At 51.1% G+C, this 27,780-nt stretch overlaps 12 protein-coding genes across 12 annotated transcripts; 6 read left to right on the forward strand and 6 right to left on the reverse strand.

The window, feature by feature from the left end:
• Window positions 1-1,555: 1,555 nt before the first annotated feature.
• On the forward strand, window positions 1,556-4,550 carry AA0111_g8855 (putative di- and tripeptidase; the record flags this gene model as incomplete). The annotated part of the gene is made up of 6 exons (XM_028655348.1): window positions 1,556-1,738; window positions 1,786-1,911; window positions 1,958-2,089; window positions 2,136-2,702; window positions 2,750-2,936; window positions 2,986-4,550. 6 exons carry the CDS (start codon window positions 1,556-1,558, stop codon window positions 4,548-4,550), a joined length of 2,760 nt encoding a protein of 919 aa, XP_028503558.1.
• Window positions 4,551-5,317: 767 nt separating this feature from the next.
• AA0111_g8856 (hypothetical protein) lies at window positions 5,318-6,211 on the forward strand (the record flags this gene model as incomplete). The annotated part of the gene is made up of 2 exons (XM_028655349.1): window positions 5,318-5,557; window positions 5,648-6,211. 2 exons carry the CDS (start codon window positions 5,318-5,320, stop codon window positions 6,209-6,211), a joined length of 804 nt encoding a protein of 267 aa, XP_028503563.1.
• Window positions 6,212-7,225: 1,014 nt separating this feature from the next.
• AA0111_g8857 (hypothetical protein) lies at window positions 7,226-7,648 on the reverse strand (the record flags this gene model as incomplete). Its single annotated transcript, XM_028655350.1, has 1 exon — window positions 7,226-7,648. One exon carries the CDS (start codon window positions 7,646-7,648, stop codon window positions 7,226-7,228), a length of 423 nt encoding a protein of 140 aa, XP_028503562.1.
• A 782-nt stretch (window positions 7,649-8,430) lies between these two features.
• AA0111_g8858 (Peptide transporter) lies at window positions 8,431-10,416 on the forward strand (the record flags this gene model as incomplete). The annotated part of the gene is made up of 3 exons (XM_028655351.1): window positions 8,431-8,457; window positions 8,511-9,767; window positions 9,820-10,416. The coding sequence occupies 3 exons, from the start codon at window positions 8,431-8,433 to the stop codon at window positions 10,414-10,416; spliced, it is 1,881 nt and encodes a 626-aa protein (XP_028503613.1).
• A 1,194-nt stretch (window positions 10,417-11,610) lies between these two features.
• Window positions 11,611-11,907, forward strand: AA0111_g8859 (hypothetical protein; the record flags this gene model as incomplete). The annotated part of the gene is made up of 1 exon (XM_028655352.1): window positions 11,611-11,907. The coding sequence occupies one exon, from the start codon at window positions 11,611-11,613 to the stop codon at window positions 11,905-11,907; it is 297 nt and encodes a 98-aa protein (XP_028503596.1).
• Window positions 11,908-12,484: 577 nt separating this feature from the next.
• AA0111_g8860 (hypothetical protein) lies at window positions 12,485-13,903 on the forward strand (the record flags this gene model as incomplete). The annotated part of the gene is made up of 1 exon (XM_028655354.1): window positions 12,485-13,903. The coding sequence occupies one exon, from the start codon at window positions 12,485-12,487 to the stop codon at window positions 13,901-13,903; it is 1,419 nt and encodes a 472-aa protein (XP_028503655.1).
• Window positions 13,904-15,912: 2,009 nt separating this feature from the next.
• AA0111_g8861 (hypothetical protein) lies at window positions 15,913-16,464 on the reverse strand (the record flags this gene model as incomplete). The annotated part of the gene is made up of 1 exon (XM_028655355.1): window positions 15,913-16,464. The coding sequence occupies one exon, from the start codon at window positions 16,462-16,464 to the stop codon at window positions 15,913-15,915; it is 552 nt and encodes a 183-aa protein (XP_028503597.1).
• A 488-nt stretch (window positions 16,465-16,952) lies between these two features.
• Window positions 16,953-18,164, reverse strand: AA0111_g8862 (Heptaketide hydrolyase ayg1; the record flags this gene model as incomplete). Its single annotated transcript, XM_028655356.1, has 1 exon — window positions 16,953-18,164. One exon carries the CDS (start codon window positions 18,162-18,164, stop codon window positions 16,953-16,955), a length of 1,212 nt encoding a protein of 403 aa, XP_028503656.1.
• A 292-nt stretch (window positions 18,165-18,456) lies between these two features.
• AA0111_g8863 (hypothetical protein) lies at window positions 18,457-20,055 on the reverse strand (the record flags this gene model as incomplete). Its single annotated transcript, XM_028655357.1, has 2 exons — window positions 18,457-19,416; window positions 19,462-20,055. The coding sequence occupies 2 exons, from the start codon at window positions 20,053-20,055 to the stop codon at window positions 18,457-18,459; spliced, it is 1,554 nt and encodes a 517-aa protein (XP_028503552.1).
• Window positions 20,056-20,433: 378 nt separating this feature from the next.
• On the reverse strand, window positions 20,434-21,861 carry AA0111_g8864 (hypothetical protein; the record flags this gene model as incomplete). Its single annotated transcript, XM_028655358.1, has 1 exon — window positions 20,434-21,861. The coding sequence occupies one exon, from the start codon at window positions 21,859-21,861 to the stop codon at window positions 20,434-20,436; it is 1,428 nt and encodes a 475-aa protein (XP_028503652.1).
• Window positions 21,862-22,744: 883 nt separating this feature from the next.
• AA0111_g8865 (hypothetical protein) lies at window positions 22,745-23,920 on the reverse strand (the record flags this gene model as incomplete). Its single annotated transcript, XM_028655359.1, has 2 exons — window positions 22,745-23,462; window positions 23,520-23,920. The coding sequence occupies 2 exons, from the start codon at window positions 23,918-23,920 to the stop codon at window positions 22,745-22,747; spliced, it is 1,119 nt and encodes a 372-aa protein (XP_028503551.1).
• Window positions 23,921-25,930: 2,010 nt separating this feature from the next.
• Window positions 25,931-27,226, forward strand: AA0111_g8866 (hypothetical protein; the record flags this gene model as incomplete). Its single annotated transcript, XM_028655360.1, has 1 exon — window positions 25,931-27,226. One exon carries the CDS (start codon window positions 25,931-25,933, stop codon window positions 27,224-27,226), a length of 1,296 nt encoding a protein of 431 aa, XP_028503653.1.
• Window positions 27,227-27,780: the final 554 nt, after the last annotated feature.

Consider the following 27,780-nt stretch of genomic DNA (forward strand, 5'->3'; position numbering starts at 1 on the left):
ACGCGTGCTGATGCAACGATGCATGCCATCTGGCAGCGGTAACCCGAGTATTGCTGCCCAAATCTCATCCTGATGTGTCTAGAATCGAGATTGTCAATCATTGTCCAGTTGGCATGATCGACCCTAGGAACAAGCTTCAGCTGGGAATGTTACCCTTACCGCGCGAGCCGTGGCTGTGTGTGCTGTGGCGGATGCCTGTGGCGGTGCGCCCCAGCGTGGGGGGGAGGTGATCGAGACTCGAAAAGCCCACCAACATCAAGCTGAAGTTACTCAAGATGGCATCTTGGTTGGACAAACACTACGCAAAGCCGCGTCATTTTCGGTTGTCGGAGGTTTAGCAGCCTTGACTGCATCGCCTTCAGTGTGGCTATAGTCTGGGTTTCCAGCGTCATCCACGCTCCTTTTTCTCTACCCACTTTTCCCACGTTTTCCACGCGGACAGTAAGGTACGCCCTGGTGAGGGATTTCGACGACTAGTTAGGGGCAGTCGATCCAGGCAACTGTTGAGTTCTGCATTACACATCGCTGCTCGCCGATTTCCCTCTCTGTTTTATCCAATCCCCGGCCGCGCTTCGCAATCTTCAAGTTGGCAGCGAGACTGTTCCAGAATGTACACCGACGATCTTGTCTCAAAGTCTTCTACCTGCATACGATACGAGCCTTCCACTCCCGCCCCCTAATATGCAAGTTCCCGTGAGGCTGTCCTAAGTCTCCTTAGCCTAGGCGTAGAGCGATTCGACGCCATGCAGACACCGTCATGTGAATGAGTAGCTTCAACGTCGCAAGTCGCTCTTTGTAGCGCGACCACGTCTTCGGGTCCACGAACGGTCAACTTGGACTCTTGATTCAATGCTCGCGGACTGGAGTAGCGACTGCATGATTGACAGCGCGGTGCCAAGGGTAGGATAGGTGCATACACCGACTGTGCAGTCACTGCACGCTGTTGCACACACACATGTTGGCATCCCTATGCGCTTGCGGTGACTTACTGTACTGCTGCAACAATCGAGAAAAAGAAAGCAGCCATGATAACCCCCCCATCTCAGCTTACTGTAAGACATACTCACCCTCAAAAATGGCGTCATTGCAGCGACATCGCTCGCCATGTAGAAGCGGTGAGCTTGTTACTATGTGCGAGCACCAAGGCTCGAGCTCGCCTGAGAGATCATGGAGCGACGACGAGACGTCCTCGAACTCTACACTGAACGATGTAGACGAGGCTGATGAACGGCTTTCTCTTTCGCACACGGTAAACCACGATCCAACTTGTCTCTCGTCTTCTGTGTTGTTTCCTTTTCATCTCATCGCAGGCTGCAGCTCAGCAGAACGAAGGACCATGTGCAACTTGTCTGGAACGCTTACATCACAGGAAGACAGGCGTGTCGTAGAAGTCAAAGGTACGTCGACTTGGGCGATGCACCTGGCCCCGCAGCCGGCGCCATTTGGGTGACTGGACCCTGATTCTTCCGTCATCGCTCGCTCCCACACCAAATCGCGAAAGCCTCACACGCGACCATGCAGACACACCAAATACACAACGCGAGCCAGGCTGACCATGCCAATAGCAGCGCCTCCGCAGTATGATAGCATCATGGAGACGCGGGGTGCAGACAGACCTGCCCCCGATGCGAACCCAACGCCTGCGCTCTCGCATCGTATGAAGCACGACAAATCGATCCTCGCATTGGCAGTATCGTCACAGTACATCTTCGCCGGTACTCAGGGAGGAGAGATCCTAGTACGTGTCTAAGCGAGCTCTCGAGGCTCTAGACTTATGACGTGCAGGTGTACAGCCTCGATACCTACGACCGACGCAGCGTCATACAAGCGCACAAGGGCAGCGTGCTCGGCTTGTGCTTGTCGCATGACCGCAAGTGGCTGTTCTCGAGCGCAGCCGATCCAATCGTCAATGTAAGAGCGTCTGGAGCGTTGGACATGATATGTGCTAAGTCAGCAGGTCTGGTGCACGTCGACGTTCAGACACCTATACGCTCTCTGGTCACCATACGACATTGGAGACATCTTCTGCGTCGCATACTCATCCCACCATCGCACTGTTTACCTAGGAGCCCAGAACACAAGCATACAAGTATGAGACAAGCCTGACGGAAAGGCGCATGCGCTGACAATGGCAGTGGTACGATCTGAAAGAGAAAGACACTCGACCGGCTCCGAGTCTTTCTTCACATCCTGCCGAACGGAAGAATAAGTTCTTCGACTCTCTTGGACCTGGCGGCGCGCAGACCCCAAAACCTAGCGGGGCAGATACACGGCCACGGGACGCAGTGGGCGGACAGGAACTACAAATTGACAGCCATGATATTTGCCAATTCGCCCACTATGGATACGTGCACTGCATGCTCTTGGGAGCGGGGATACTACCAGAGGCGCCATCTGAAGAGGTTCTCGTTTCTGGTGGAGGAGACGGACGTATCTTGCTATGGCGGATAGACCCTGCGCAGCGTGGTGCTATAACAAGCATCTACACACTGGAAGATGGGAGAGAAGAAGGTGAATCTATACTCTCCCTCGCCCGAGAAGGTTCCTTCCTGTACAGTGGACGCTTCGACGGCGAGGTCAACGTATGGGACCTGGAGACCCGACAACTAGTGAGAAGTCTGAAAGCGACTACTGGCGACGTGCATACTTTGACGCTGGGTGCCGGTGTTCTCTACGCTGGTGGTAAAACAGGTGTCATGCAGGTGGGTGTTTGCGGCCACTTTGTCAGGGATATGACTAATATTGATAGAAATTCAACGAGCACTACGAAAGCATCACGTCCTTCAAAGCACACGACGGCTTGATTCTCGCTTCCGCCTTTACCCGCTACAATGACAAACCCACTCTCGTTACGGGCGGCAACGATAATACAGTGGTTATCTGGGAAGTCAGAGATTGTGCGGAACCCAATGCCGTCTCACGCAGAAGTAACAATGGTGTGTACACGTTTGAAACTTTGATTAGCCCAACTAATGCGTAGTGCAGATCTCATGGTGGAGTCCCTGAGCCAGTTCGTTTCTTTTCGGACCGTATCATCGCTGCCCAAGTATCGCGCTGACTGCCGTAGAGGGGCGTCTTACTTGCGCTCCGTTTTCCACAATTTTGGCGCTGTGACCGAGATGATCAATACAAGCGAGTACAACCCAATTGTATTTGCCAAGTTTCGCGGTAATCCGGCTACAGCGGCCTCGCGTAAGAAGATTCTGTTTTATGGGCACTACGATGTTATCCCTGCAGAAAACGAGCACCGCAAGTGGAAACACGACCCCTTCGCGCTGACTGGAGAAGGAGGCTACTTGTATGGTCGGGGCGCTTCCGACAACAAAGGACCGATCATGGCTGCCATCTACGCGGCCCATGAGCTCGCCAATGAGCAGAGCTTGGACTCCGACATCATCTTTCTGATTGAAGGTGAGGAGGAAAGTGGCTCTCGCGGGTTCGAGAAGGCTGTGCAATCCAGGAAGGATCTCATTGGTGATGTTGATTGGATCCTGCTGGCTAACAGCTACTGGCTCGACGATCACGTACCGTGCCTGACATACGGACTTCGAGGAGTCATACACGCCACCGTGCAGATTGAAAGTAAGCATCCCGACTTGCACAGTGGTGTGGATGGAAGTGCTCTGCTGGACGAGCCCCTCAAAGATCTTGTCATGCTGCTTTCGCGATTGACTGCGCGTCATGGCAAAGTCCAAATACCAGGCTTCTATGATCCCATTCTGCCATTAACAGACGATGAGAAAGAGCTGTACACAGAGATCACCAGGACGCTACTACGCAGTAACCCAGACCTTGGCGATGCTGAAGAACTAGCACAGTCACTGATGCGAAGATGGCGAGAAGCTTCGCTCACCATTCATCGCTTCCAAACTTCTGGTCCTGATAACTCAACTATTATTCCGCGTCTTGCCAAGGCCGCACTCTCCATACGGCTGGTGCCAAATCAAGAAGCAGGCAACGTAGCAGAGAGTCTGAAGTCCTTTTTGCAATCAGAGTTCGAAGAGCTAGATTCCAAGAACCAACTCAAGGTAACAATAGATCACCAAGCTGAGCCGTGGCTTGGTGATTTCAACAACGAGATTTTCCAGACGCTTGAGCGCGCCATTATGTCAGTATGGGGTCCAACACTAGGACAGAGGCGAGAGAGTATATCTACAGTCAAGTCGCCAGACTATTTCTCGCCACTGTCGCAAGCGAATGCTGAACTTCCAACGCCTGCTACTAAAGACAAACCTGCGCCTGCGACATCGAATACTCTGGCAAACTCATCAGACCCAGCTCTCTCCGGACCTGTTCTATCATCTGGCACTTCGACACCCGACAACGCTCGGGGCGAAGGAGTGTCTCGTAAGCCTCTCTATATTCGGGAGGGTGGCTCTATTCCCAGTATCAGGTTCCTGGAGAAGGAATTCAACGCTCCAGCCGCGCATCTACCGTGCGGTCAGGCAAGTGATAGCGCGCATCTGGACAATGAGCGTCTAAGGCTGGTGAATCTGTACAACAGCAAGAAGATCTTCAAGGAGGTGTTTCGAGAGCTTCCGAAGAAATGAGAGTCCAGACTTCAATGCGTAGTAGAGGAGTAGTAGTTTATCCCGAGGCTTGAATACTGGTGTCTGGCCCGGTATCTTGTGTAAATATATGTGCTGTCTGATAAGCATACAACGATTGTGTCTTTTGATGGGCGTGTTGCACATGTGATATACGAAGCACATGTGCATACCCTTCCCTCACGTCTCCTTTGCGACACCTTAATTATCAATCAGTACTTTCTGTTGAACCAATCACGGCATATCAGACCCTTGACCCACATCCTCGGCTTACCCCAATCGCATACCCCGCTGCCGCTATCCACTAGCCAGATCATTCGGAACTTGTATTTTTGTACATCACTACTTACGGAACATACGCCGTTAAAATCAACAGGTTTCAACAAACGAGAAGTTGGTCAGTGCCAAAGAAAGTGAAGCTTAGGGATAAGGCAGGCTTACGCACGACAGTACCCGGCCGCGGACCCATAGCCGGTGGTACCGTCGTACAGTTGAGCATTTGACGAGCTGTGAATCATACGGGAGTTAGAAATTTACATCTGGTCTCAAAACACTTGACTGGAAGATTGTTGGTGAAGCTTTTTTTTTCCTGTCCCGAGAATTGCGTCTTCTGGCGTCCGTTTGCTATCTTTTGCATTGTCACGAACGGTATCACCAACAACCATATCAATACCGGTTACCCCGATAACTCGTCGAACCTTCAGCGCGAAGAAACGTCCGTCCATCGTCCCAGTCCCCCGACCTGGAAGTAACAAACATACCGTACCAAGATGGGCGTCTTCTACGAAACCATTCCCAATAGTTTAGTGCCATGGATCAAAGAACAGCAAATGCTCTGGGTGGGCACAGCACCGTTGTCAGGCGAAGGCCACATAAACATCTCACCTAAAGGAGGTCAGAACTTTGGTATCCTAGATGAGCGGACATTCTGGTATATGGATCTCACAGGGAGTGGGGTGGAGACACACGCGCATCTTCACGAACCAGGAAATGGGAGGATCTGCGTCATGGTAAGTCATCTCCACCCCGGAGACTGATTTAGCGCCATGCGAGATAAGCTGGGAATGCTAGAGACTTGTATTGACAGTCCTCCCCCACAGTTTATGGCTTTTACTGGTCCCCCCAAGATCGTCCGCATATGGGGCACAGGGCGCCCTCTCGAAAACGGCACAGCAGAGTACTCAGCCTTTGTCTCCGACCACAAGGTTGAAACTATCCCGGGTTCCCGTAGCATCATCATCGTTGACGTGCACCAATGCGGCACAAGCTGTGGATTCTCAGTCCCGTACTACGACTTTGTTGGCCACCGCGACATTTTGAACGAGCATTTTAGGAAGAAGGAAGAAAAGGCCAAGAAAGGAGATGAGAAGGAGAGCATAGACTACTACTGGGCGTGGAAGAGTCAGTTGAGTATTGATGGGCTGCCTGGTATGAGACGGGGGTATGAGTATGCGCAGAAACACGGGGTTAAGCCGTTGAAGAAGATGGTGGGGCCGTATGCACCGGGAGCGGAGAAGGGGGTGAGGGGAAGCAGCAACGGGGTGGATCCGATGTATTTGTTTGTAGTGTTGCTGCTAGGAGTAGTTATCGGTGGGGCGATGGCGTTGAGTGTCGTTACGCCCGAGAGGTTGAGGGCATTGCAAGAGAAGGGAATGGTTGTATGAGGTATTCTGACTGTCTAGAATGATGTTTACTGTTTTAATGGTCTGACCTGGTCATTTAGCCTGTAAATTTGCTCGGGCAAGACTGGAGTAGCGTGTCTCTGGCTTGAGTGATTAACACCTTCGATGCAGCGACGTAAAGATGGTCGTAGCCCATGTGCTCATCGGCATGTGCCTGGGCTGATCATGTCTATCGATGTACTTGGCGTTACGTGTGAATTACCAACTGTCATTAGGCGTTCCGTGTGCTGTAGGACGGTGCATGTTATACGAAGGACCGGTGCTGGTGGCGGAGATTGTCGAGTTTGAGAACAGATGGGGAGACATTCAGCGGGGTCAGATGGGGCGGGATTGGGCGGTAGCTACCACAGCGTTGGGAAGGTGCGAACTTCTGTTACCTCACTACGGCCTTGGCCATAGTCAGTGCTTTGACATGCGCCCGTACTACCCGAGCTGACGGTGAACGGCCGTGGTCAGGAAATGGGCTTTCTGCTATTGTAAGGCGTCCCACTGTAGTCGTTATACGGTGCTGACCATTTTGCGGTTAGACCCGCCTCTACGCAAGGTTGGAGGGCCGTGGAAATAGCATGAGAGGCTTGGACAACTCAACGTAAAGGTGATGCAAGATGATATACAGCATGGTTCCGCGGGCTTGTCAGGGACAAGCATACCCAGGCAGCGTCGCACGGTGAGAGCGATGGCAGACAAGCTTTGGACCAACACAACAAGATGCAGCTGCGGTTCAGCCGCGCATATGGACGGACTAGGCGTTTCAATAAACCCCAGCCGTAAACGTGTAGAGTAGCTGCTCACGTGCGGCATCGCGCCTGCCGAGGCAGTGGACGCCTTCATCAAGCTTAATGTAAGCGAAATGCCGATCCTGGATTCCGCCAATCCTCGTCTTCCGCCCTATCAACCTCATCACCGTCGTGACGCTCATATTGCGAAAAAGGACCGCGCATCTGACCATGGCCATCGAGGATAAGCGCGACAGCGCCAGACCGCGCCGCATGGCTGTCACACACCATAGCGACCGTATCTCAAAGGAAGGGTTGGGTAAGCCATGTCATGCCACCGAGGCTGGGCACGAAGCCTCAACCGCTGCCACGGCGTCTTCTTGCCCGTTGGCCGAGGCTTGTCTGTCTTGTCGGTCGCTTGGGTTTCGTGATGCCGGTAGCCGGTGTCGTGATGTCGCAGTCCCCTGAGCACGCAATCACCGTGGACAAAAATACGATCAAGGTCCGTCGCCCAGGTCTTGGGCGACGCAGAGAACATTCGGAGACCCGCCTCGAGGAGGGACACTGGGAGGGATGGCCGTCGCAGGAACGAATCGTAGCGTCCGGAGATGGTCTTGGCTCCATGGCGCGATTGGCTAGGGCCCTGTCCGTATCCTAAGCTTCCAGCCTTTATCTTGACTGTCTGCAGGCGGCCCCACAGCATGGTTGTTGGTGTGAACGTCTCGGTCTGGCCTGCATGCTCCCTCGACGTCTCTCGCGATGTCTCTCTCGAATCCCTCGCTGCAATCGTCTTCTAGAACACGCATGTCGACGCTATTACCCGCAAATAACCGCGTTTGCGGGCGAAAAGAGCAAGGGCACTGATACCGCCATGGGAGACCAATGGCTGAGTCCCTAGCAGGGGCAAATTGTCGTTGGAGGCGCTACAATAGTGCGCCTGGGCATTCCTTGGGGGTGGTCGCGGGGTAGTGATAGTCGACCGTTTTAGGCAGGAGGTTAGTCGATGAAATGCGACCTGGGCGCCACAGCGAATTGTTATCTTGGTACAGGCAAGCTCTGCTTGTGTCGCTGCTTGCCAGTGGTGGTTAGCAACTTGGCGAGGCTTGAGTAGTCCAGGACGCCTCGGCGGTGCGGTGCGAAAAGAGCATCGTGCAGCACCTATCGCGCACGCCCCGAATGCCCTTCTGGGGACAACAGCCGCGGTGGCGATGCGTTTGCTGATGGGACGACTATCGTGAAGGAGTCGATACGGTGCCTATCCCTGTGCAGGTGTGCGCGCCTTCCTTATCGGGCCTGAAGCTGTAGAGCACGACGCTGGACCCGTGATTCGCGTGCTCAAATTAAATGCACCACCACCCACTCTGTTTTGCTCGCCAGGGTCTCTCTTCTCCTCACCGCATCCCATAAATCATCTCTCGGCTGCTGTGTCAGTCAGTCAACCACGGTCCACCTCTGCCAATCCATACAGGTGAACGTACGCCCACCATGCCTGTCAGCGACGCTGCTGAAGTCGTAAGTGATAATGCATTCAAACAGCAATCTACCCTTGCTAACACCGCCCGCAGCAAGCTGTCGGCTTGGACCCCGCTCTCATTGACGCCTCTGGCGACCCCACGCGCAAGCACCCCGAGCTTCACACTACTGCTGCGCCAGCCTTCCTCCACTCCGAGGGCAAGGCCACGCTTCAGGACAGCTACGTCGACGAGGCTGATGACTTCCCCACTGAGGAAGAGCTTGCCACGCTTCGTCGTGTGCCCGCCAGGATCCCATGGAAGATCTTCACTATTGCTTTCGTCGAGCTTGTTGAGCGCATGAGTTACTACGGAACCGTTGCTGTGTACTCCAACTTCATCGCCAAGCCCCTCACCACACCCACGGGAGCCTCTAGCGACCCTGGTGGTGAAGAGTCGCCCGGTGCTCTCAACATGGGCAAGCAGGTCGCCTTCTCTCTAACCACCTTCAACGCCTTCTGGGTCTACGTCTGCCCCCTCTTCGGAGCCTGGATTGCCGACACCTATCTCGGTCGCTTCAAGACTATTCTGTACTCAGTCTTGGTTGCTGAAGTTGGTCACTTGATCCTAGTCGCCTCAGCTGCTCCATCAGTCATCAAAAACTCAAACACATCCCTCGGTGTCTTCATTCTTGGACTCATCATCATGGGTCTCGGAACTGGAACTTTCAAGCCCAACATTGCCCCTCTTATCGCCGAGCAGGTTCCCCAGGAGAAGATGCGTGTTGAGACTCGCGGCACTGAGCGTGTCATTGTCGACCCCGCCGTCACTGTCACTCGTATTTACAACTGGTTCTACTTCTTCATCAACATCGGTGCTCTTGTTGGTCAAATCAGCATGGTTTACGCTGAGCGATATGTTGGTTTCTGGCTCGCCTACCTGATCCCCACCGTCATGTTCATCGTTGCCCTCCCCGTACTTATCTTCTGCAAGAAATTCTACATCCTCCGTCCCCCGAGCGGTAACGTCATGGGCCCAGCTTTCAAGCTTCTTTTCAAGGCTCTTGGACGTGGAATGAGCGTCAACCCTGTCAGGACATACAAGAACTGGAACGATGGTAACATGTGGACCGCTGTGAAGCCTTCCGTTCTCGGTAGCGCTGCGCCAAAGTGGTACAACTTCGATGACGCCTGGGTTGATGAAGTTGCCCGTGGTTTCGCCGCCTGCTCTGTCTTCTTCTGGGTCCCTATCTTCTGGCTTGCATACCGTCAGATGGACTCTAACTTGACCCAAATGTGCGCAACCATGCACCTCGGTGGTGTTCCCAACGACATTCTCTCCAACCTCGACCCCATCGCCATTATCATTATTGTGAGTACTACTGGGAATAAAGCTCTAGGAAACTTTGACTAATCGTTTTTAGGTACCTATCATGGACTCTCTCGTCTACCCCATGCTTCGCAAGCGTGGTATCCGCTTCACACCCATCAAGAAGATCACTGCTGGTTTCATCCTCGGAGCATTCGCTATGGTCTGGGCTGCGGTTCTCCAACACTACATCTACAAGACCTCCGGTTACTACCAGACTCACGACCCTGACTACAAGACTGACATTTCCGTCTGGGCTGTCACTGGTGTCTATGTTCTGATTGCCATTTCCGAAATCTTCGCTTCCGTCACTACCCTCGAGTACGCTTTCACCAAGGCGCCCAAGAACATGAGGTCGCTCGTCCAGTCTGTGCAGCTCTTCACCACTGCCTTCTCCGCCGCCCTTGCCCAGGCTTTCACTCCTCTTACCGCCGACCCCCACATCGTCTGGAACTACGGCAGTGTCGCCATCATCTCTTTCGTCACCGGTATCGCTTTCCACTTCGCCTACCGCACCATGGACAAGCAGGAAGACGCGCTCAACCTGCTGCCTACTGGTCATCTTGGTACGGAGGAGCAGGCTGCTGATGTCGAGAGGCGCCAGAGCATCAACCAGGAAAGGCGTGCTAGCCTTACTCAAGAGAAGATCTAAGCGGCTGATATCCAGACGCTTGATGTATGATGTTGTGGTTCAATTTACGAATCACTGTTGAACGATATACCCCTCGAACTTAGTTATTGCGTATGTAAGGCTATGTGATCACAGGTGCCGCTCGCTGGACGCGTCGGCTGCTGGGTTATGGCTAGCTTACCTACTTTAATGCCAAACATTCACTTCAGATTAACTGTTCCACTGCTTTCTTGTGATCTTCAATAAATTAAACAGAAATAAACTTACACCGCATAGTCGCATCGGCATTGGTAAATGATTCGGTGTTGTCGCAATCTGCTAGGTTCTGGCGTCATTGGCCCGGCCCCACAGGCGCTGCTGACGCGGGTCCTGGCGCATCGCGATAACGCCAGCCCCCTCTTGTGAACTCTACACCAGCCTCTTTCAAACTCTTGATGCTACAGCACCCAATATTACCGTGTGACCTCCGTTCGAGCACTGCAAACATATACAAACTGGTCGCGTCACTCGAAATACCGACGGATCAATCGCTAACCGCATGTAAGAAAGCTGCCGCACAGTTAGAAGTGTAAAGGTTCTTAGAAACGAGTACCTTGTTATTGAAGTTAAAGTCTCCAACTTTCGTTTGTTCGAGTGACCGCGCGAGTTTCGTGACCCAATCTATGAATACTCGATTGACGTAAGGATAGTATTTCTGCATGGTTCAGTGGGACCCCGGCAAGTGGATACGCGACCCAGATACTCCTCGGGGTCTGGTTTTCCTGGTCCTGATGCACAACCAGGTATGTATAGAATTATTATGATCGGGCCAATTTTGATTATCCCCAAGATCTTATCCAAGAAGATACCGATGGGTCTGAACAGTCTAGTACCAGCAATAAGCACTTGAACATTCCGGGATGGCTCGAGGAAGACAGGAGCGATCCTTATTTGAGAGTTGGGGCTTTTGAGAGCAACACCGCCGCTGTGCTAAGTTTCGATATCGTGGTTTCGACGCCGCTTCTCGCTGTATCCAAGGCGATGAGTCAAGATGTGAACGAAGCACTCGAACTTTGAACTGAAGCCATCAAGAGGGCCTGGACACCAATCGTCTCAGCACCTATGACAAACCTCCACTTCATCCAATTCCCAACCGTGGCTTTTGCTGATTTGTGATGTAGACACTGTCTTTTCTATTATCAAGCGAAGCGTCATCATGTAGAGACAGATTCCAGGATGAGACAAGTAATACTGGAAGAAGTTGAGTTTGATGAAGACAGCGGGATGGAAGAATCCGAAGAAGACAATGAACTAGGGCAGTCTGATCAAGACAACGCGATGGAAGAGTACAACCCCGACGGGTTCGTAGACAACGGGGACATGGCCAGTGACGATAACATCGATGTTTACAGGGAAACAGAACGTGATGAACAGCTCTGGACAGAAGACCTCTCTGGATGTGACGAGGATATTGAAAGCCGCGGAGAGGAGTCAGGATGCCTGTTTCTTCTACCTCGACCAGGAAACGGTTAGGGAAAACCTTTTCGGAGCACCCCAAACGCTATTCGGCGCACCCCAAAAGATTAGATAAGATAAAAGGAACTTACCTAGGTAGACAAGATAGAAGGTCTCTGAGCCACCAAAATATGGCTACGATGTAGTCAGAGTAACCGAAGTTATCGACACCTTTAGACATTATTACCTGATTAGGCAAGCTCTTAGTAAAGGATTGCTTCTATCTAATCCTTTCTAGGGGATGTGAATACTTTGAAAGGTTCTGGTTGGAGGATTGCTCTTATCATACAATTAGGGGGGTGATATTTCTGGGTATCTGGTCGCTTCTATCTGCTCTTTTGGGGTTTCCTGAGAAGGGTTTCCATGTATAAACTCTCGGATTGGTGTTAGTTTGGTCTATCCTGCTAAGCTAGGTATCCTACGATCCGCGGCTCAAATATGTATCCATGGTACCGAGCATTCGTCGCTTCCAAGCATTAATCATACGTGATTTCCTTCGAATATATATTTCGTCCTCAATCCTCCCTCTCTTCAAACTCTTATTCCACAAACACATCCAAATTCTACTACAGTAGCGAGAAAACATATCGACATCATGGCCCTTACGATGATCCAACAGTCGTCCCGATTTGAATCGAACCAGCATTACAACACCATCAACCATTCACATCACCTCTGCCCACCTACAATGTCGGCTTCTGCTTCTTTTAGAGACTTCCCCCCTCTCCCCTCCCTCCGCCGCATCGATTCTGGCGCTTCAATCTCAACTTTCATCTGGCCACCAAAACTTCACGACATACATCAAACATCATATTTCGAGGGTAAGAACGACGTACCGTCCATGTCTCAGCAAATTTCCCCAAAGAGGCTGGAATCTCACATTGAAACCCAGTTATGCCAAGGTCTCACCCAGTCAGCCATCCTTCAACACTGGATGAAACGTCCCGGAAGTGAAATCCCTTTTTGCAGTGCTGCAGCAGTCGCAGCACTTCAAGACGCTGTTATCGTGTCTCTCGATGCCGAATGGTACGAGCATGACGACAACTTCATCACAGAACTCGGCGCCTCCGTTTTGGATCCGCGTTTTATCTCACAGCCCATTTCGTCCTCTGTGTGGGATATCCTCTCGAGCATGGAAAATCACCACGTCCGCATCAAACCGCATGCCCACCTTATCAACAGAGACCTCTGCAAAGGATATCCAGAGGCCTTCCAATTTGGCTGGACAACTTTCGTCCACGTCGATGAAGCAAGGGCTATGCTTCACGACATCTTCACCCGTCGGGACGAATTTGGCAATCTCCGTCCAGTCATATTCGTAGGCCACGCCATCGACAATGACTACGAGATCATCAAATCTCGCTTCGGCCTCGATCTTCAACAACTCGGCACTATTGTCGCTACAATCGACACGCAGATTCTTGCTGTCGAACACGGACTGATCGAACCATCCCGCAAGATGCGCCTCTCAAACCTGCTTGCCAAATATAACATCGAGGAACCTTATCTCCACAACGCAGGCAATGACATTGTATGCACGATGATCGCTGCATTCCTCATGGTTTGTTCTTCCCTTGAGAACAAGCTTCTTATTAACAAACTCTGCTACGCGGACCTCAAAACACGACTAAGAGCAGCTGGGGAAACTGCCGTATACGATCATAGATGTTACGGTACTACAAAATTCTGCGAGAAGTGTGATTCACAACATCACACGGCCTCGTTTTGTGGTGTGCGAGTCTTTAGCTGTGAGCATTGTATGAAGGATCCGCTGACGAAAGATGCGGCACTTACGCATAGGTCTGATAAATGCTTGAGGATAGTCAAAGAGGCGGCGTTATTGAGGTCACAGGGTAGTACTGGATATAGGGCTGGTGGTTCTAAACGCTCGAGTAGTCCGCCTTCCAATTGGAAGCCGCCATGTGACCACTGCATCGCAAGTACGGATCCAAGGCGATATAACGATAAAAACGCGTACTCGCACAGTACTGGGGAGTGTTTCTGGTTGCAGTAGAAAACAAATCAAAACATCAAAACTTTAGCATGTTCCACATTCTCTGAAGGCATCCTTTTGCACGTATCGGCCAAAGGCTAAGATACCATGATATTTTTCATTACCGTGATCACTTGCTTTATGAAATTCTCACGAGTTTGTGTCCGTTATCTGATCAAGGTGTGATTCACCCCGTCCACCGATACTGCGACGATGCAGCGAAGACTGACATCGCCTAAATACATCTGATACCTGAGCCGCTCGTTTCGTTCCGGAGCCTCTTCTCGCATATGGAGCAGGCAAAGTTTGGGAAATGTGAGTGGCTTATCATCGATTGTTGGGCATCGCTGTACCATAGTTGAACTAGATGTACCGAAGAACAACGAACCACTCACGGCTTTCTCAATCCAAACGAGCATCACGCGAAAGATGGGTTGTCAAATGAGATGAATCTCGAATAGGCAATCGGTGGTTTTGTTTGATACGACATGCAACACATTGTTCGTCGCTTCGCGAACGCGTTTAATCTTACCTTTTCTTGACCCATTCGCATTTCATCAGATTATTATATATTCTATCCTATCTCAATCAAATTTTCCACACAATTTTCACTCTCGCTCTCGCAACGAATCTGCATTCTGAACCTCTTCCATCCCAACCTTGGTCGCACTACCGGCTGGTACACCCCCAAATACCCCACACAGTTCTTCACGTACCAAACCCCTTCTCAAACGCAGAAAAGACTAGCGAAATCTCAGCATGTCTATCCTTCAAATGCCTACTGAGCTCGTCGAGGCCGTTGTACAACACATGTGCGACCCAGATCTCCTCGAATTCCGTTCGACTTGCAGATTTGCCGACTCGAACACTTTGCGCGCTGTAGGTCGTCGCTTCTTCTCCACGTTGAAGACTACTCTTATCGATTCCGATATCGATCGTCTAGAAAGGATTTCCCAAAGTGGCCGGTTAGCCAGATATGTTAAGACAATCCAAATCAAAGACGACGGGGCGAATATAAGAGAGCATCTTCGTCGAGCCACTCCGCCTCCAGAAGAGGGAATGCCGAAAGGATGGAAACTTCGTGAACAAAAGATCCGGAAGATGAGAAGAGCATGTCGCAGCTGGCCTCGCGAGAAGACAGCAACTCTGGACTTAGACATGATGGCCATTGGCAAGATACAGACCATACTCCAGGAAAATCGATTTCTGTTAGACGCTCTGATCATCCGAGGCGTCTATGAAAGCTTTGGTGCAGATAAAGAAGCTACCATCGCTCTCGCTCTAGAGATTGTCTCAACCGCAAACCTTGGAATCACTTCGCTTCGGATCGAGAATATCGGAATGTGGGTCACAAAGGTGACATTCCGTTTCCACCAGAAAACCCGGGACCAGAAAGCGGGTTTCAGCATACTTAGAGAGGCGAATGTGGAGATAGACAATGGTCCCACATCGATTTACCTTCTGAATCAACTCCTTTACCACGCACCAGTGTTGGAAGATCTAAGACTAGCGAATCTAGACGCAAGAGGGAGATGCGCAATGGTTCCATTCGACACATACGTAAATCGAGGAGTACCTTTGGTGAAGCTCAAGAGATTACGCCTGTCAAGATGGAGTTGTCCAGCAAGTTTTATCCAAAAGATTCTTGGCAACTCCAGACACACTCTGCAAGAGATAGAACTAGTATCTATCCTTTTAAACCATGGCACTGAGTGGGCGTGGAATGAGCTCCTGTTATATATTGGAAAAGGCTTTCCTGCTTTAAATCATTTCAATCTCGCGAGTCTTAAACATATGGGTCGGTCGTGGCTAGACTTTTCGGATATACCCGAGATGCTCGAGGCAACGTGTGAGGGGGAACTTGGAGCCTATAGCCTGTACCATGAGCAGGTCAAGTTCCGAGGGTTTAATGCTTCTCATGCTCTCCAGATTGTAGCATCCCATCTGAAAACATCAGGATAAGCAATAGCATAATGGAACAATCGAGGGGAAAGTGTCGCAATGTCATTATTTCTTGTCGCTTTCACCCGTTACGTCGAAGGACATGATACCTCAATGAAATCCCAGACTATTCCTTCAGAATCCCATTTAACAATCTTTACCTTTTGTTCCGCACCGTTCTCTGTCTCTTGTGTTTGTACACCTAAAGGAAGGAGTTCCTCTTCAACCAGCACCAACAGAACATATCCACCTTCTGGTCGTTTTCGCGGACAAATGTATTCCCAGTCCTTATGGTGGTCTACAAGACAGCGAAGATATCCATGTTGGTCGTAGCCTAGAAATCTAGCAGAGGCTGGGTCTCGAAACCCTAGCCATCCTTTCTTCTCAACGCACCGCCATCTGAACGTGCCGAGACCTCCCGGTTTGTCTAGTACGATTTTGCCGTCCAGGAATGTGATGACTTGTCCGTTCTCGTGAGATCGAATTATAAAGGTACGGCCGGGCCAAGGAGCAGAAGATTGTGAAGCTTCGCATCTTTGAATGTCCTTCGTTGTGTTGTCTGAGGTTACCGATGGCGTGCAAATGGTCGGAGCTTCGGACTCACTAACCGGAACGACATATGTGGGTTGTTCTTGCTCCATAACGAATTCGACTCAGTGGCCGCTTGCTTGTAGGGGGAATTCGAAGAGGGTACTGCACTGAATGCTGATCACCCGTGCGGATGACGCGTGATCGTGGTGGATGGTGAACGCAGTTAGATTGTCTCTTTTTAGAGCCACGATTGGAGAAACCAGGTATCTTAGGAGATTTGCCGAGTAGAGCGATTTAACGAGATTAGTGACTTTATGATAGCCAGGGCAGCTCAATCACGTCTGCAAGTCCTCAGGTTGAGAGGACGCCGTGCGCAATGCTGCGGGGTGTTGATTTTGGTGGGGCGGGTCCGAGCGGGAGCCGCCACAGCGATACCTGCATGTGATGTGAGTTGGTAACATGAACAACGTTTGTATGGCATGTGGAGTGCGCGTCGAGTTTGCTGCGTACAAACTTGAGGCGTCATTCCTGGTTATTCATCGGTACAGTAGAGAAGTATTGATACTTTCAATGCAGATTTATCTACCAGACACCTTATCTACTTACTCGCCATAACCTCTTCCATCCACGGATACACCGTACTATTCGCCTCAGGATATCCCATATGCAACCTCTGCTGCATAAACCGCATCTCCTTCGGGCTTCCATACTCAGCTAGCAGCATACTATCCTCGATTGGCATACACCCATCCAGCACCCCGTTCACGAGCAACAACCTACAACTCTTCATCCCCTGCGCCACAACAGCCACACCCTCGCCTTTCCCAGAGACGAGGGAGAACTCATCCTGGCATCTCTCCTTCATCTCTTCGAAAGAAGAATACCCGTATTTCTGCGTGTAGGCTTGTTCAAGCCCGAAAGGGTACTCGTGCTTGTCGATTTGCTCAAGCCACTCGCGGCCAATGTAGTGATGTGTTCCTGCACCATGGCCTACGCTACCGATGAGTTGGTTGCGGTGCGTGTGCGCGAGGCGAATAGCGTAGTAGCCACCGGCTGAGAGGCCCCATGCGATGACTTTCTTTTCGTCGAGATATGATGTCTCTTTGATAAAGTCTAGAATGCTGGTGAAGAATCGGTCTGGGGAGAGAGGGTCGCGCTTGTTGGCTGGACAATCGACGGTGGTGCCAGGAATGTCGCAGATCACTGTCGCCCAACCGCGGGCAAGATGTTCCTGTGTGCGCTCGGTGTTGTCTGGGCGGTGGCCGTCGAGGCCTGTAATCAGTAGGACGGTTGGGAATGGGCCGTCTCCTGTAGGTTTGCGGATGTACATTGGAATCTTTTCGCCATCACCGTTGGAGGCATGCTTATGTGATACTACGACCTCCTCTAGTGGGATATCCCATAGCTGTGCGCCGCGGAAGTAGACCTCTTTCTGCTCCTCAAAGACCTTCTTCTTGAGCTCGGTGCCGATATATGGAAATCTCGCCAATCTGTACACAGCGTTTGCATTCAGATACAACTTTTTTGCTGCCTCTTTGTCTTTGCCTTCCGTCTCTTGAGCCTCCTTCGCTAGGCGTTGCGCTGTTGGCAAGAAAGCATTTGTGTATGCATCGTCGTACGGATCATTGATATTGTTATCGATGAGATGCTTGAAAATGGGTTCAAAGTCTTCAAACTTTCCATCGTGGAACGGGTAAACACCTTTGGTGCATGGGAACTTCCAACGTTGTTCCCACAATTTCTGGATGCTGCCGCGATGTCCGTAGTCCTTTGTGAAGAGGTCGCCAAGAATCCAGTTTCCGTTAGGCATGATGTGAATATGGATATATCGCTCGAAGAACAAAATGCGACAAGATTCTCAAAGCAGGCTGTCAAGTCTATGCATGCTGTCGACGCGCATTCGTGCTTCGTATATACCACCCATTTCGGGATCGGCGGGGCCGGCTCGCCGTTTCAAACCCGTCCGGACGGGCCCCCGCAAAATGAATTACAGCTCCTTCGTACCTGAACGTTGAGCTTGCGATGAGGCTGAGACAAGTCCGGCTAAATGGTGCGGCAGAGCCACAGAACCCTGAATTCTTGTACATGGAGATGCATAACTCTCAGGGAAGCTCTTCTACTTCTTCGTCCTCTGCTCTGCGCTTGACGTACTCTCTGAGAACATGCACTAGTCTCATCCTACCCTCTCTCCTCTCAAAAACTTGTGCATGGTCTACGGTCGGCCACCATATCGTCTCTAAACCATGGCCTCTCCACTCGGAGTCCTTCCATGCTCGATCCTCACCCTTGAGGTCGGCGCTATTTAGGTATTTGCCGATTGTCTCAGTATCGACTATAAGGTCCCTACCACCGAGGCTGACAGTGACATCTCGGTCTTTGAGGTCCTCCTTCCACAGGATGTTTTGTGCCCAGAAAAATTGACGGGCTAGCGTTTGCGCAACCATCATGTCGGTCGAAGCGAAGTAATAGAGCTGATGCTCGTTCGCACCTTTTGGTCGACGTGCTGTGAAGTTGTATGCTACATCAGGCAGATGTAGTAGGAATGTAACAGGGTCGACAAAGACCATCGGTCCGATCTTCGCAGCGGTGATGGGGTCCCGGAGGAGGTGGGTGGAGATGACAGAACCGTAAGAGTGACTAGCCAGGACGACTTTGTCGAAAGCATGTCGTTCTAGGATGATATTAATCTGCCGGCAGATGTTGTCCTTGTCAGGAATCGGCCCAGTTATACGGAAGCTGACAGGCATGATTTCCACCGCAATAATTCCGACTTGACCGTCTTCTGCCGCAAGCGGATCGTGCTTGTTGATCTCGTTCAAGAACTCGACGTATGGGTGCAGGCCGATGCCAATGCCATGTACGAAGAGAATCGGCAGTCGTGTTTTCGAGGTATGTGGTCGGTACCAGTAACTCATGTCTGGTGCAGAGGAAATGCTGCGCGTGGTGAGACTGGCGAGCCGCGGTGGGAAGATGGCCAGCGAGGAGCGGAGCTGGGTGCGGAATAGTATGAAGCCATAGTAGCGCAGACGAGCGGCAGTGAGCGTATCGACAAGCATTACAATCTATCGCTGTCAGCGTGTATAACCTGAGTGGAGCATCAAGCATACCATATACCACAGAAAGGGCCGATGCGCCATATTGACTTGGTCGGTCGTCAATCGAAGGCTCTTTGCGCTACCCCATCCAGGCTCCAGCTTCCTCCCAAGCATCGTCTCTATGCCGTCTGCATACTCATTCAGCTCGTCGTCCTCAGCGTTGGCCTCCTCTGGGTGTGCCTGTCGCCGCTTCCTCCGCTCCTCGTCGCTTTCAGTGCCGCGGTTCAGCAAAGCCCACGCATAGAACTCGCGCACATTCTCACGTCGTATCTCGCCCGGCCGCGCGCCCAGGAACCATCGGCTGATATAATATTCCGGGTGCGGTATCTTATCCCAGCATCGCCAGAACAGTTCCTTCCTCTCCTCTTTCTCGAGCGGTTGTGGGTGTTGTGCAGAGGCTTGAAGCGCGCGCTTGCGGGGTAGATAGACGAGCAGCCAAAAGGCAGTTTCTATTATGCTCCACGTGAGCAGAAAACGTCGAAAGGCCGAATGTGGAGGTTCTGCGATGCTGAAAGAAACCCAGAAGATGCTAAAAGGCGTGATTGCGCGAAAGCCTAGGATGCATGTCCTGATGAGCAGGTACTTAGGGATTGTGTTTTCGATCATGGCGGTGGTGTGCTATGATCGCAGGTATTACCAAGTCAACCGCATTCTCTCGCAAGGCACAGCAGTCGTGTTGTCGTTATCATGGTGGGAGTTGTTGACGGCTGCACGGCAGGGTTGCGGCTTACAGCGGCCACCGATGACGCGGTTGCATGCGACATCGCCTTAGTCAGCCGCACATCACCTCTTTCGCAAGCAACACCGTATCCGGCATGATACACTTCCAGTTTATATTGTTTGCATCTATCCTAGACCCAGGGTATCTTCAACAAGACGTTTTTAGTCACCGTCTGAACACCGATAACGCCATGACACCGTCTAGTCTAAACAAGACATTTGCAAACTAGCACTCTAAACCATCTGTAGACCTCATTGCTACGCTCAATGAGAAGCCCATGTGAGGCCACCTTGTCCACCCTGTTGGAAATGGGACCCTCCTCGTCCCCGACCCCATGAGACATTTTCATATCCACCCTGCCCACGTCCCCCAAAGCCCCTGGAAGGGTTTCCTCCAGGGCTAAGTGGGACGTATCCGCGTCCGCCAGGAGGACCATAATTTGAGGGTGTGTCGTGCGACGTTCCTCCAAAGTATGATACGAGACCCGACGGAGGGTGAAAGCCACCACGTGCCATGAATCGAGCCCGGGAGCTGGACATTCCACGAGAAAGGTCCCTGGGCTTTGGTTTCTTGAGAGCTCGAGCCACAGCATCTTTTGCTCGCCGCACCTTAGCCTTTTCGTTGGCAATGCACATGCAATGAAGGGTGACGTGTTCATCACCAGGCTTGATGTAGCACCCGTTCTCTTCACATTCGTCGCAATGAAGGTCGGTTGCCGTGCAATCCGTCTTCATATGGCCAGCTGTGCCGCACTTCCAACAGTACTTATCGACACCTCCGAGGCTTTCATCGAATGTAGCCACGCTATGGTCCTCGAGATCGTCGGCAACCTCCAGCATGCTCTTACGGCATCCTCTCTTACATGGGTCTCCGCCGAGCGCGACTTGGAAGGCACACATTACCGTGCGACCCGCGTCATTCGCGGCGGTGTGGGAATCACTGTGTTCAAATGCAAGCTCTTCTACGAGGCGTCTGAGACCGATCTGCTCGTTTCGAGGCATCATCCAGTAACCTTTGTCGCGCGTCATGATTTGAGTATCAATGTAGCGTACGACTGTGCCGATCGGGTCCATGTCGAAAGCAATCGCCTTGGACTTGAGATTGTTCTTGTCGTGTCCAACGTCATGACCGAGGACTACGATAGGGTAGTTGCCCTTGAGTCCTTTGGGGTCCTTGATAGGCTGGACGAAGAGGTTGGTGAGGATCTCACGAGCTTGAGCGAAGGTAACAAAGCGGCCTTTACCAAAGCGATTCCCGTTGACCCCGCGTGAGTCCGGATTCTGATTGGGGAGGTGGCACGTCTCAATCGTACGAAAGAGATAGAAGCGGATCTGCTCCATGAGATGCTCTCCGTGATCACCAAAGTCTTTTGTCGCCACGATGGGCAGAACATCTTGTCGCGCGAAAGTAGCAATACCGACCTCGGTGGTCTCATCGGTGTTGGTCGACCAGTGTTCGCAGTCCAGACAGACGATGTTGACATGGTCTGCGAGGTCATCGGCGATGCCAGGGATGTTCTTGATGCGCGGTCCTCCGATGCAATGCAGCCATACCTCTAGGTCGGTGGCTTTCTCGAAGCAGCTTTCTAGTGCGATAATAGCAGGATCGCGCGTATCTGGTATGGTGGGTATGGTGGATGCGGAAGGAGTAGCAACGACAGGAACAGGTGTGTCTTGAGCGCTGGTGGACATGACCACGTTGCTCCAAAGGGATAGTAGATGCGTACAGAGTGGTCCTCGGTGGGTATTTGGTTGCGACAGGTGCAATCAACTATAGCGTGTGGTGTCTATTGTAAACTGGCGGTGTCAATTCGGCGGTGTCGCTTGGGGTGAGGTTGAAGTCGTCAAAGTCGTCGATTGATATCGCGGCAAACAAAAGGAGTGGGTTGAGAGACAGGCAGTGGGTATGACTGTGGGTGCCCATGAGAAAGCAAGACGACCAGGTGTTTTATGGACGATGAACAGTGAACGTGCGTAATCATGTGCCTCCATCAATCCTGCCAGGCAAACACGATGGCCATAGCCAGACGAAGGTGAGAGTGAAAGAGAAAGAAATTCGATCATATGGTCGTATTAGGTCAAAAGAATGCGCCAGGGTTGGGTACTTGTACAGCTTCCACGGAGCTACGAAGTGTCGAGGGTCGCGTGAACAGGAAGCAAAATACCACTATGTCAGCTAGGATGTTGTCGAGACGACTTAGAAGTTATGGTCCCTCATAGCCTGTTCGACGGCGGTGTGCAGGCGGGCAATTTCTTGCTATACACTATTTATTGCCTGCACACCGACGTTTCAATTCTTCCCGTCAATCTGCACGGATTGAACTTCTCTGGAATCAGCATCGCAGCGTATATCAGCAGCGACTCGTAATTTCGAAATTCATAAGTATTGGCATGAATTCTTGACATACATCTATAGGTACTACAACTGGCTGGACACACGTCGACCATCTTTAAGACTGCTCAGATTGAAGCAACAAGTCCAATGTCCACTATTATACCAACAAGGAGGAAACATTCAACGAGAAGATATCAAGTGTAATGCAGTACTATGTAATCCCATAAGCCGGCCTGATAACTACCAATTGTCGCTTGCGAGATCCAAGCCAGCGAGAGCGGTAGCCGTAGTCTCGACTGTAGGAACCACTTCCGACCCACGCATCGCATAAGAGATGCAGCACTCCGTTCGATGACTACCCGCGGCCTGCCTGCGTTTCGCAACCTGAGAAGCAGTACAGTGGCTACACTTGACCTTGGCGAAACAACGCTTGCCGCGATAGTCGTCCCTCGTGTGACCGTATTGGCCGCACCGAAGACACCACTGATCATCACCCCAATCCCATTCTTGCCACTGGCTATCCACCTCGATGTTGTCAACAACCTTCTGCAGGCCCCCGTCATCTGGCTTCAACTCGGAAGGAAGCAGCATCTGAACAGCAGAGATGAGCGTCATAGCCGCGTCGTTGCCAGCGGTATGCGGATCTCGATATTCGAAACTGCATTTGGCAACGAGATTACCCAGACCGATCTGATTGCCGTTGCCAGAAGGGGCGTATTCGCACTCCTTGGCCAAATTCTGAGTATCGATGACCTTAACCACCGTACCCAAAGCCATGGCATCGAAGCCCAATGTGGATTTCAGCATCGCCATATCACCATGGAGAGCATGGCCCAACACCACAACGGGACAGAAACCCAACTCTGGATTTTGCTTATCGACAGGCCACTGGAACGTTTCCTCGAGCATCTCCTTGGTCTGACTCTTGGTCAAGAAGCGAGTCTGACCATAGTGGTTCCTGGTTTTCTGTCAGTTCATGTTACATGGAAAAGAAATAGATGTAGTCAAGACTTACTTGTCAGGATCGCCAACACAGTACTTGATATTACGCAGATATGCGTTCTCCAAGATCCGCGCATGGTAGAAATAAACCTGCCTAAGCAGGTTCTCTCCATGCATACCAGACTCCTTCAGTCCACGCGTATGCCGAGAGTCGAAGGTCGAGACACCAAGCTCGGTGAGTCGGCCGTGGTCGGCAACCCAACTCTCGGTGTCGAAGCTTACGACGATCATGTTTTCGGCAGCCGAGGGTACGCCTTCGAGTGTGGAGAGACCGAGACAGTGGGAGAGGACTTCGCGGCCGGTCTTCAGGGTTAGGGCTGCTGCGAGCTGTTGGGTCTCGGAAGGTGGAGGGGAGAAAGATGGGGTGCTGCCATGATCTGGGCTGACAGAGCGAGAGAGGTTCGAGGTAGACATCTTGCTGATTTAGAGAGGTATTATTGTAAGTCGTTGTTGATGCACGAGGGCTGAAGTACTCAAGAAAGATTTGGTGTAGAAAGGAAGAAGTGATGGAAGTCGAGTTTATAAGATAGTACAGTACTCGATTTATTCCTTCCGACTGTGGTTGATTTGTTACTTCCAAGTATGGTTCACAGTACCAGATCAAGGCCACAAGGGTTATATACATTGGCAAGTGTGAAGAACCAGGGCCGTGCTGTACAGCGAGTCGAATGCTTAGGCCAATTACTCATGACCAATGCAATTCACGGGGCTGCCTGGCTGACCCAAATTCGTAGTGCGTTGGAACTACCTCCTCAAAGCAGTGCAAGAAATTACCAAAGCGCATTCTGTAGATGGAAACTCTGGCAAGTCGCACAATGGTAGCCGTCCACTGGTACAGTCACGATCCATAGAGAGAAGCGGGCCACTTGCAACTTCCACAAACCAAGCGATAATGTTGATTAGGTATACTCATCATAATGGTGTAAGCTACTAATATCACAAACGTGGTCAGGCTTTAGAGCTTTTTATACCATGATCAAACTCACGAGTATGCAGGGCTAGATTTAACCTTTTCAACGCGACTAAGTTCTGTGCTTGCTCGCTTAACAACAGTATATGTATATCAATGCGTACAGTCACATGAACAAAGTTGTATTGATTAGGTAGCAGAACGGGTGAATCTCTTCATTGTTCGCTCGAGGCGAGACTATGACCATGAGATGGAGACTTTCCAGAATGGACAAACCCGCGCCTTATGGTTACACGATGCCGCGTAATTTTTGGCAGTAAAGCACCTTGAACAACGGGCCGAAGCCTGAGACAAGCGACACCAGCGGCGCCGATGGTTACGGCTTCCACGCTGTGTACAAAACATCTCTCTATCCCAATCGGGTATGAGGCTTTGGCTCTGAAGTATCGCGAGATTTACAACAGATGCAATGCTTTCCTTTGCGAGCGGAATCTTTGGGCGCATGACCATATGAACAGCATCGATCAGAGTGTACGTTCGTCGGCCAATGGTCCCTTTCCGTTTGGACGTGAAATATGAAGCGCGCTTGCTTCAACTAGCGCGTGAACAGACGGTGTTTGGCCTATACTGTTCTTTCTTGAGGCCTTGTGCGTCTAGGATGTACTTTCCCAATGAAGTGTTAAGGGGTAAGTTGCAATCCGCTCAGCTCTTCTGTATCTTCAAGCATTTGTTGAATAGTACATAGGGGGAGAGAGTGCGTACTGCGCAAAGTTTCGAATATCCACGATCAAAGTGGTGAGCACATATCGTGCGATACTTTGATTCAACGTATTGTTACTATGCATGTAGTGCTCACTGACTGACACAGTGTGAAACCATGTTTCTAGCATCTCGGAAGAAGACGTGTCCAATGTACACCCCGAGAACAAGTCTCAAAACATAGCATCCGTCGACGTTGGATGGCCTAATACCAGTAGTAAAGCCTTCGTTGAGTATATGCTGCGAGATACAGTGCCAACATAGCTGTGCGCGGTTTACTGGCGTGCGTCAGTTCTGGTGCAGGAAAAGCAGCCGGTGGTTTGCTATGGGTCATCTGAATCAGATCCCGAGGTGCAACTTTGCCCAGCAACTCCACGCTGCCATGAGATAGAAGCTCGACACGCCTCGCGCGGAGATGTCATTTGTGGAAATGCAAGCGTCACATGAGGAAGGAGATTTCTGGCGTGATGTCATGGGACCAGCCACGCGTGGCGGGCCGTGCGCGCTCTGCAGCGCGTCCGCCCCTGGACTGTTGTATCATCCGCCGCCGTTCTTTCGTTCTCACGACCTTGCACGTACAGACACTGTATCCTCATGTTTAGAGCAAATCCAAAGTCCGACCCTTCAGGCAACATTTCCTTTGTATCCTTTCCAGTGCCCTGACTGAGGATCGGCAGCTCCACAAGCTCCCCCGCATTCCAGCGAGTCAGGCCATCTCCACGTGTTCGCAGCGAAAGTTGCAAAGTACCTCGCGCATGGATACTTCGTCCGCTCTATCTCGTATCGATACCTTGATATCAGATATGCCAATGGATGAGGACAGTAAGAGCGCAGTACCATGCGACAGACTGAGCACTTTGCCAGATGAGCTGCTACTCCGCATCTTCGAGGCGGTCGGCTGCATATCCAGGCGCGACCTTTGCAACGTATCGCGCGTCAACAAGAGATGTCACCGCCTCAGTGACGCCGTTCTGTACAAAAGCATTCTGTTCGAGACTCCTGAATTCCACCTCACATTCAGCGAGTCATTAAGCCGTCGACCGCGTCGTGGCTCATCCATCTATGAAGTCAAACTCGCGTATCCTTCTTCAGAGCTATCGCAACTGGCGCTTGACGCGCCCGTCCATGGTTCATATCTCGATCCAAAGACCTCAGACACCCTCTCGCGGACGTTGTCGATCATGTCAAATTTGGAGAAGCTCGAGATATCGGTTCCCGATGTGCTCTTACACGGTATCGGTACCTTGTTCAACGGACCTTTCGACCTTGCCTGCTTGAAGAACTGCTCACTATTCTATCAGTGCGCTAACGATGCTTACTGGGACCTGCGCGAAAACATACATATCTTTGCTCACCCCACGTTGGAAACCTTGACAATTCGCAGAGCCAAGTTAGACGAGAAGGGCTTCGATCACATCGAGCGGCCGCATATGACAGCACTGAAACAGCTGCATCTGATTGAATGCGACATCAACGACGATTCTCTTGGAGATTTGCTCGAACTACCCGAGGCGCTCGAAGAATTTGTCATGACGCAAGCGGAGGTGCCAGAGCCAGACCTTGAGGAAAGCTCCGATAATGTTGGAGACTACATATTGGCTGCGCAATCACAAGCCGAATTCCTAAAGAGCATCACTATCGATCACCCAACGCTTACCGGGCGCAAGGTCCTACGTATGAGAGAGTTTGCGGCGCTCAAGACATTACGTCTGAATTGGGATTACCAGCTATTTGGAAAGTCGTCTAAGAAGCCGCGTCTTCATTCCGTTGGTCTTCCGCCGGTAATGGAAACGCTTGAGTTTTTCAACGAGCTGGGAAGCGATACTGAAGTCACGGACCTTCTACTGGCCACCATTGAGCAGAAAGACATTGTTGCAAGGAACTGGAAGACTATGGTGGTGGTTGAGGGCGAAGAGGGAGTATCAAAGGAGATCAAAGATGCCTGCAAGACGGCGGGGTTGAAATTAGACATTATCGGAGCCATGGACGATGATTCCGAGTTGGACGACGATGCAGACATGGAGGAAGACTCTGAATCAGAAAGTGAATAGAGCGTTGCTTATTGCTCAACGCAATAATAATCTTTATACAACGCAACCTTACTAGCAATTTTATTGCAATAGCAGCGTGTATCTACCCTTCGCGATGATCTTCGCCTTTTTGCCTTTGCCTGCTTTTCTGCTCGCCTTTCCAAGCGCTTTCCGCTTCTTCATTTGCTTCCTGTCTCGTTCGCCTTCCTTCCTATCCTCATCTTCCCTGTTCCTTCGTCTTCTGCTATCTCTCCAACCCTCTAGATATAGCCAGATCTGTCGCAATATACAAATCAATACCGTTACAATGTTGTCCGCCTTCAGTTTGACATGTGCCGCGGGTATGTAAGAGAACTTCGGCATCGGAATAGACGTAAGAAGGGTTAATGGTAAGCTTGCTATGCGCGTTAATGTGGTGGTTGTGCTATTCATGATCTGGAGCGCACTTTTGTGTCAGGTCATACCATGGGTATGGCAAGTTGGAGTCTTTCAGTAAATCGCAATATATGTGTAGTCTTCTATGCGTGTTTGTCATTCAAATGACAGGACATAATGACAAGGTCAGGAGGTATTTA

Source organism: Alternaria arborescens (genome assembly GCF_004154835.1).
Source record: "Alternaria arborescens strain FERA 675 chromosome Unknown contig_23, whole genome shotgun sequence".
Lineage (NCBI taxonomy): Eukaryota > Fungi > Ascomycota > Dothideomycetes > Pleosporales > Pleosporaceae > Alternaria > Alternaria arborescens.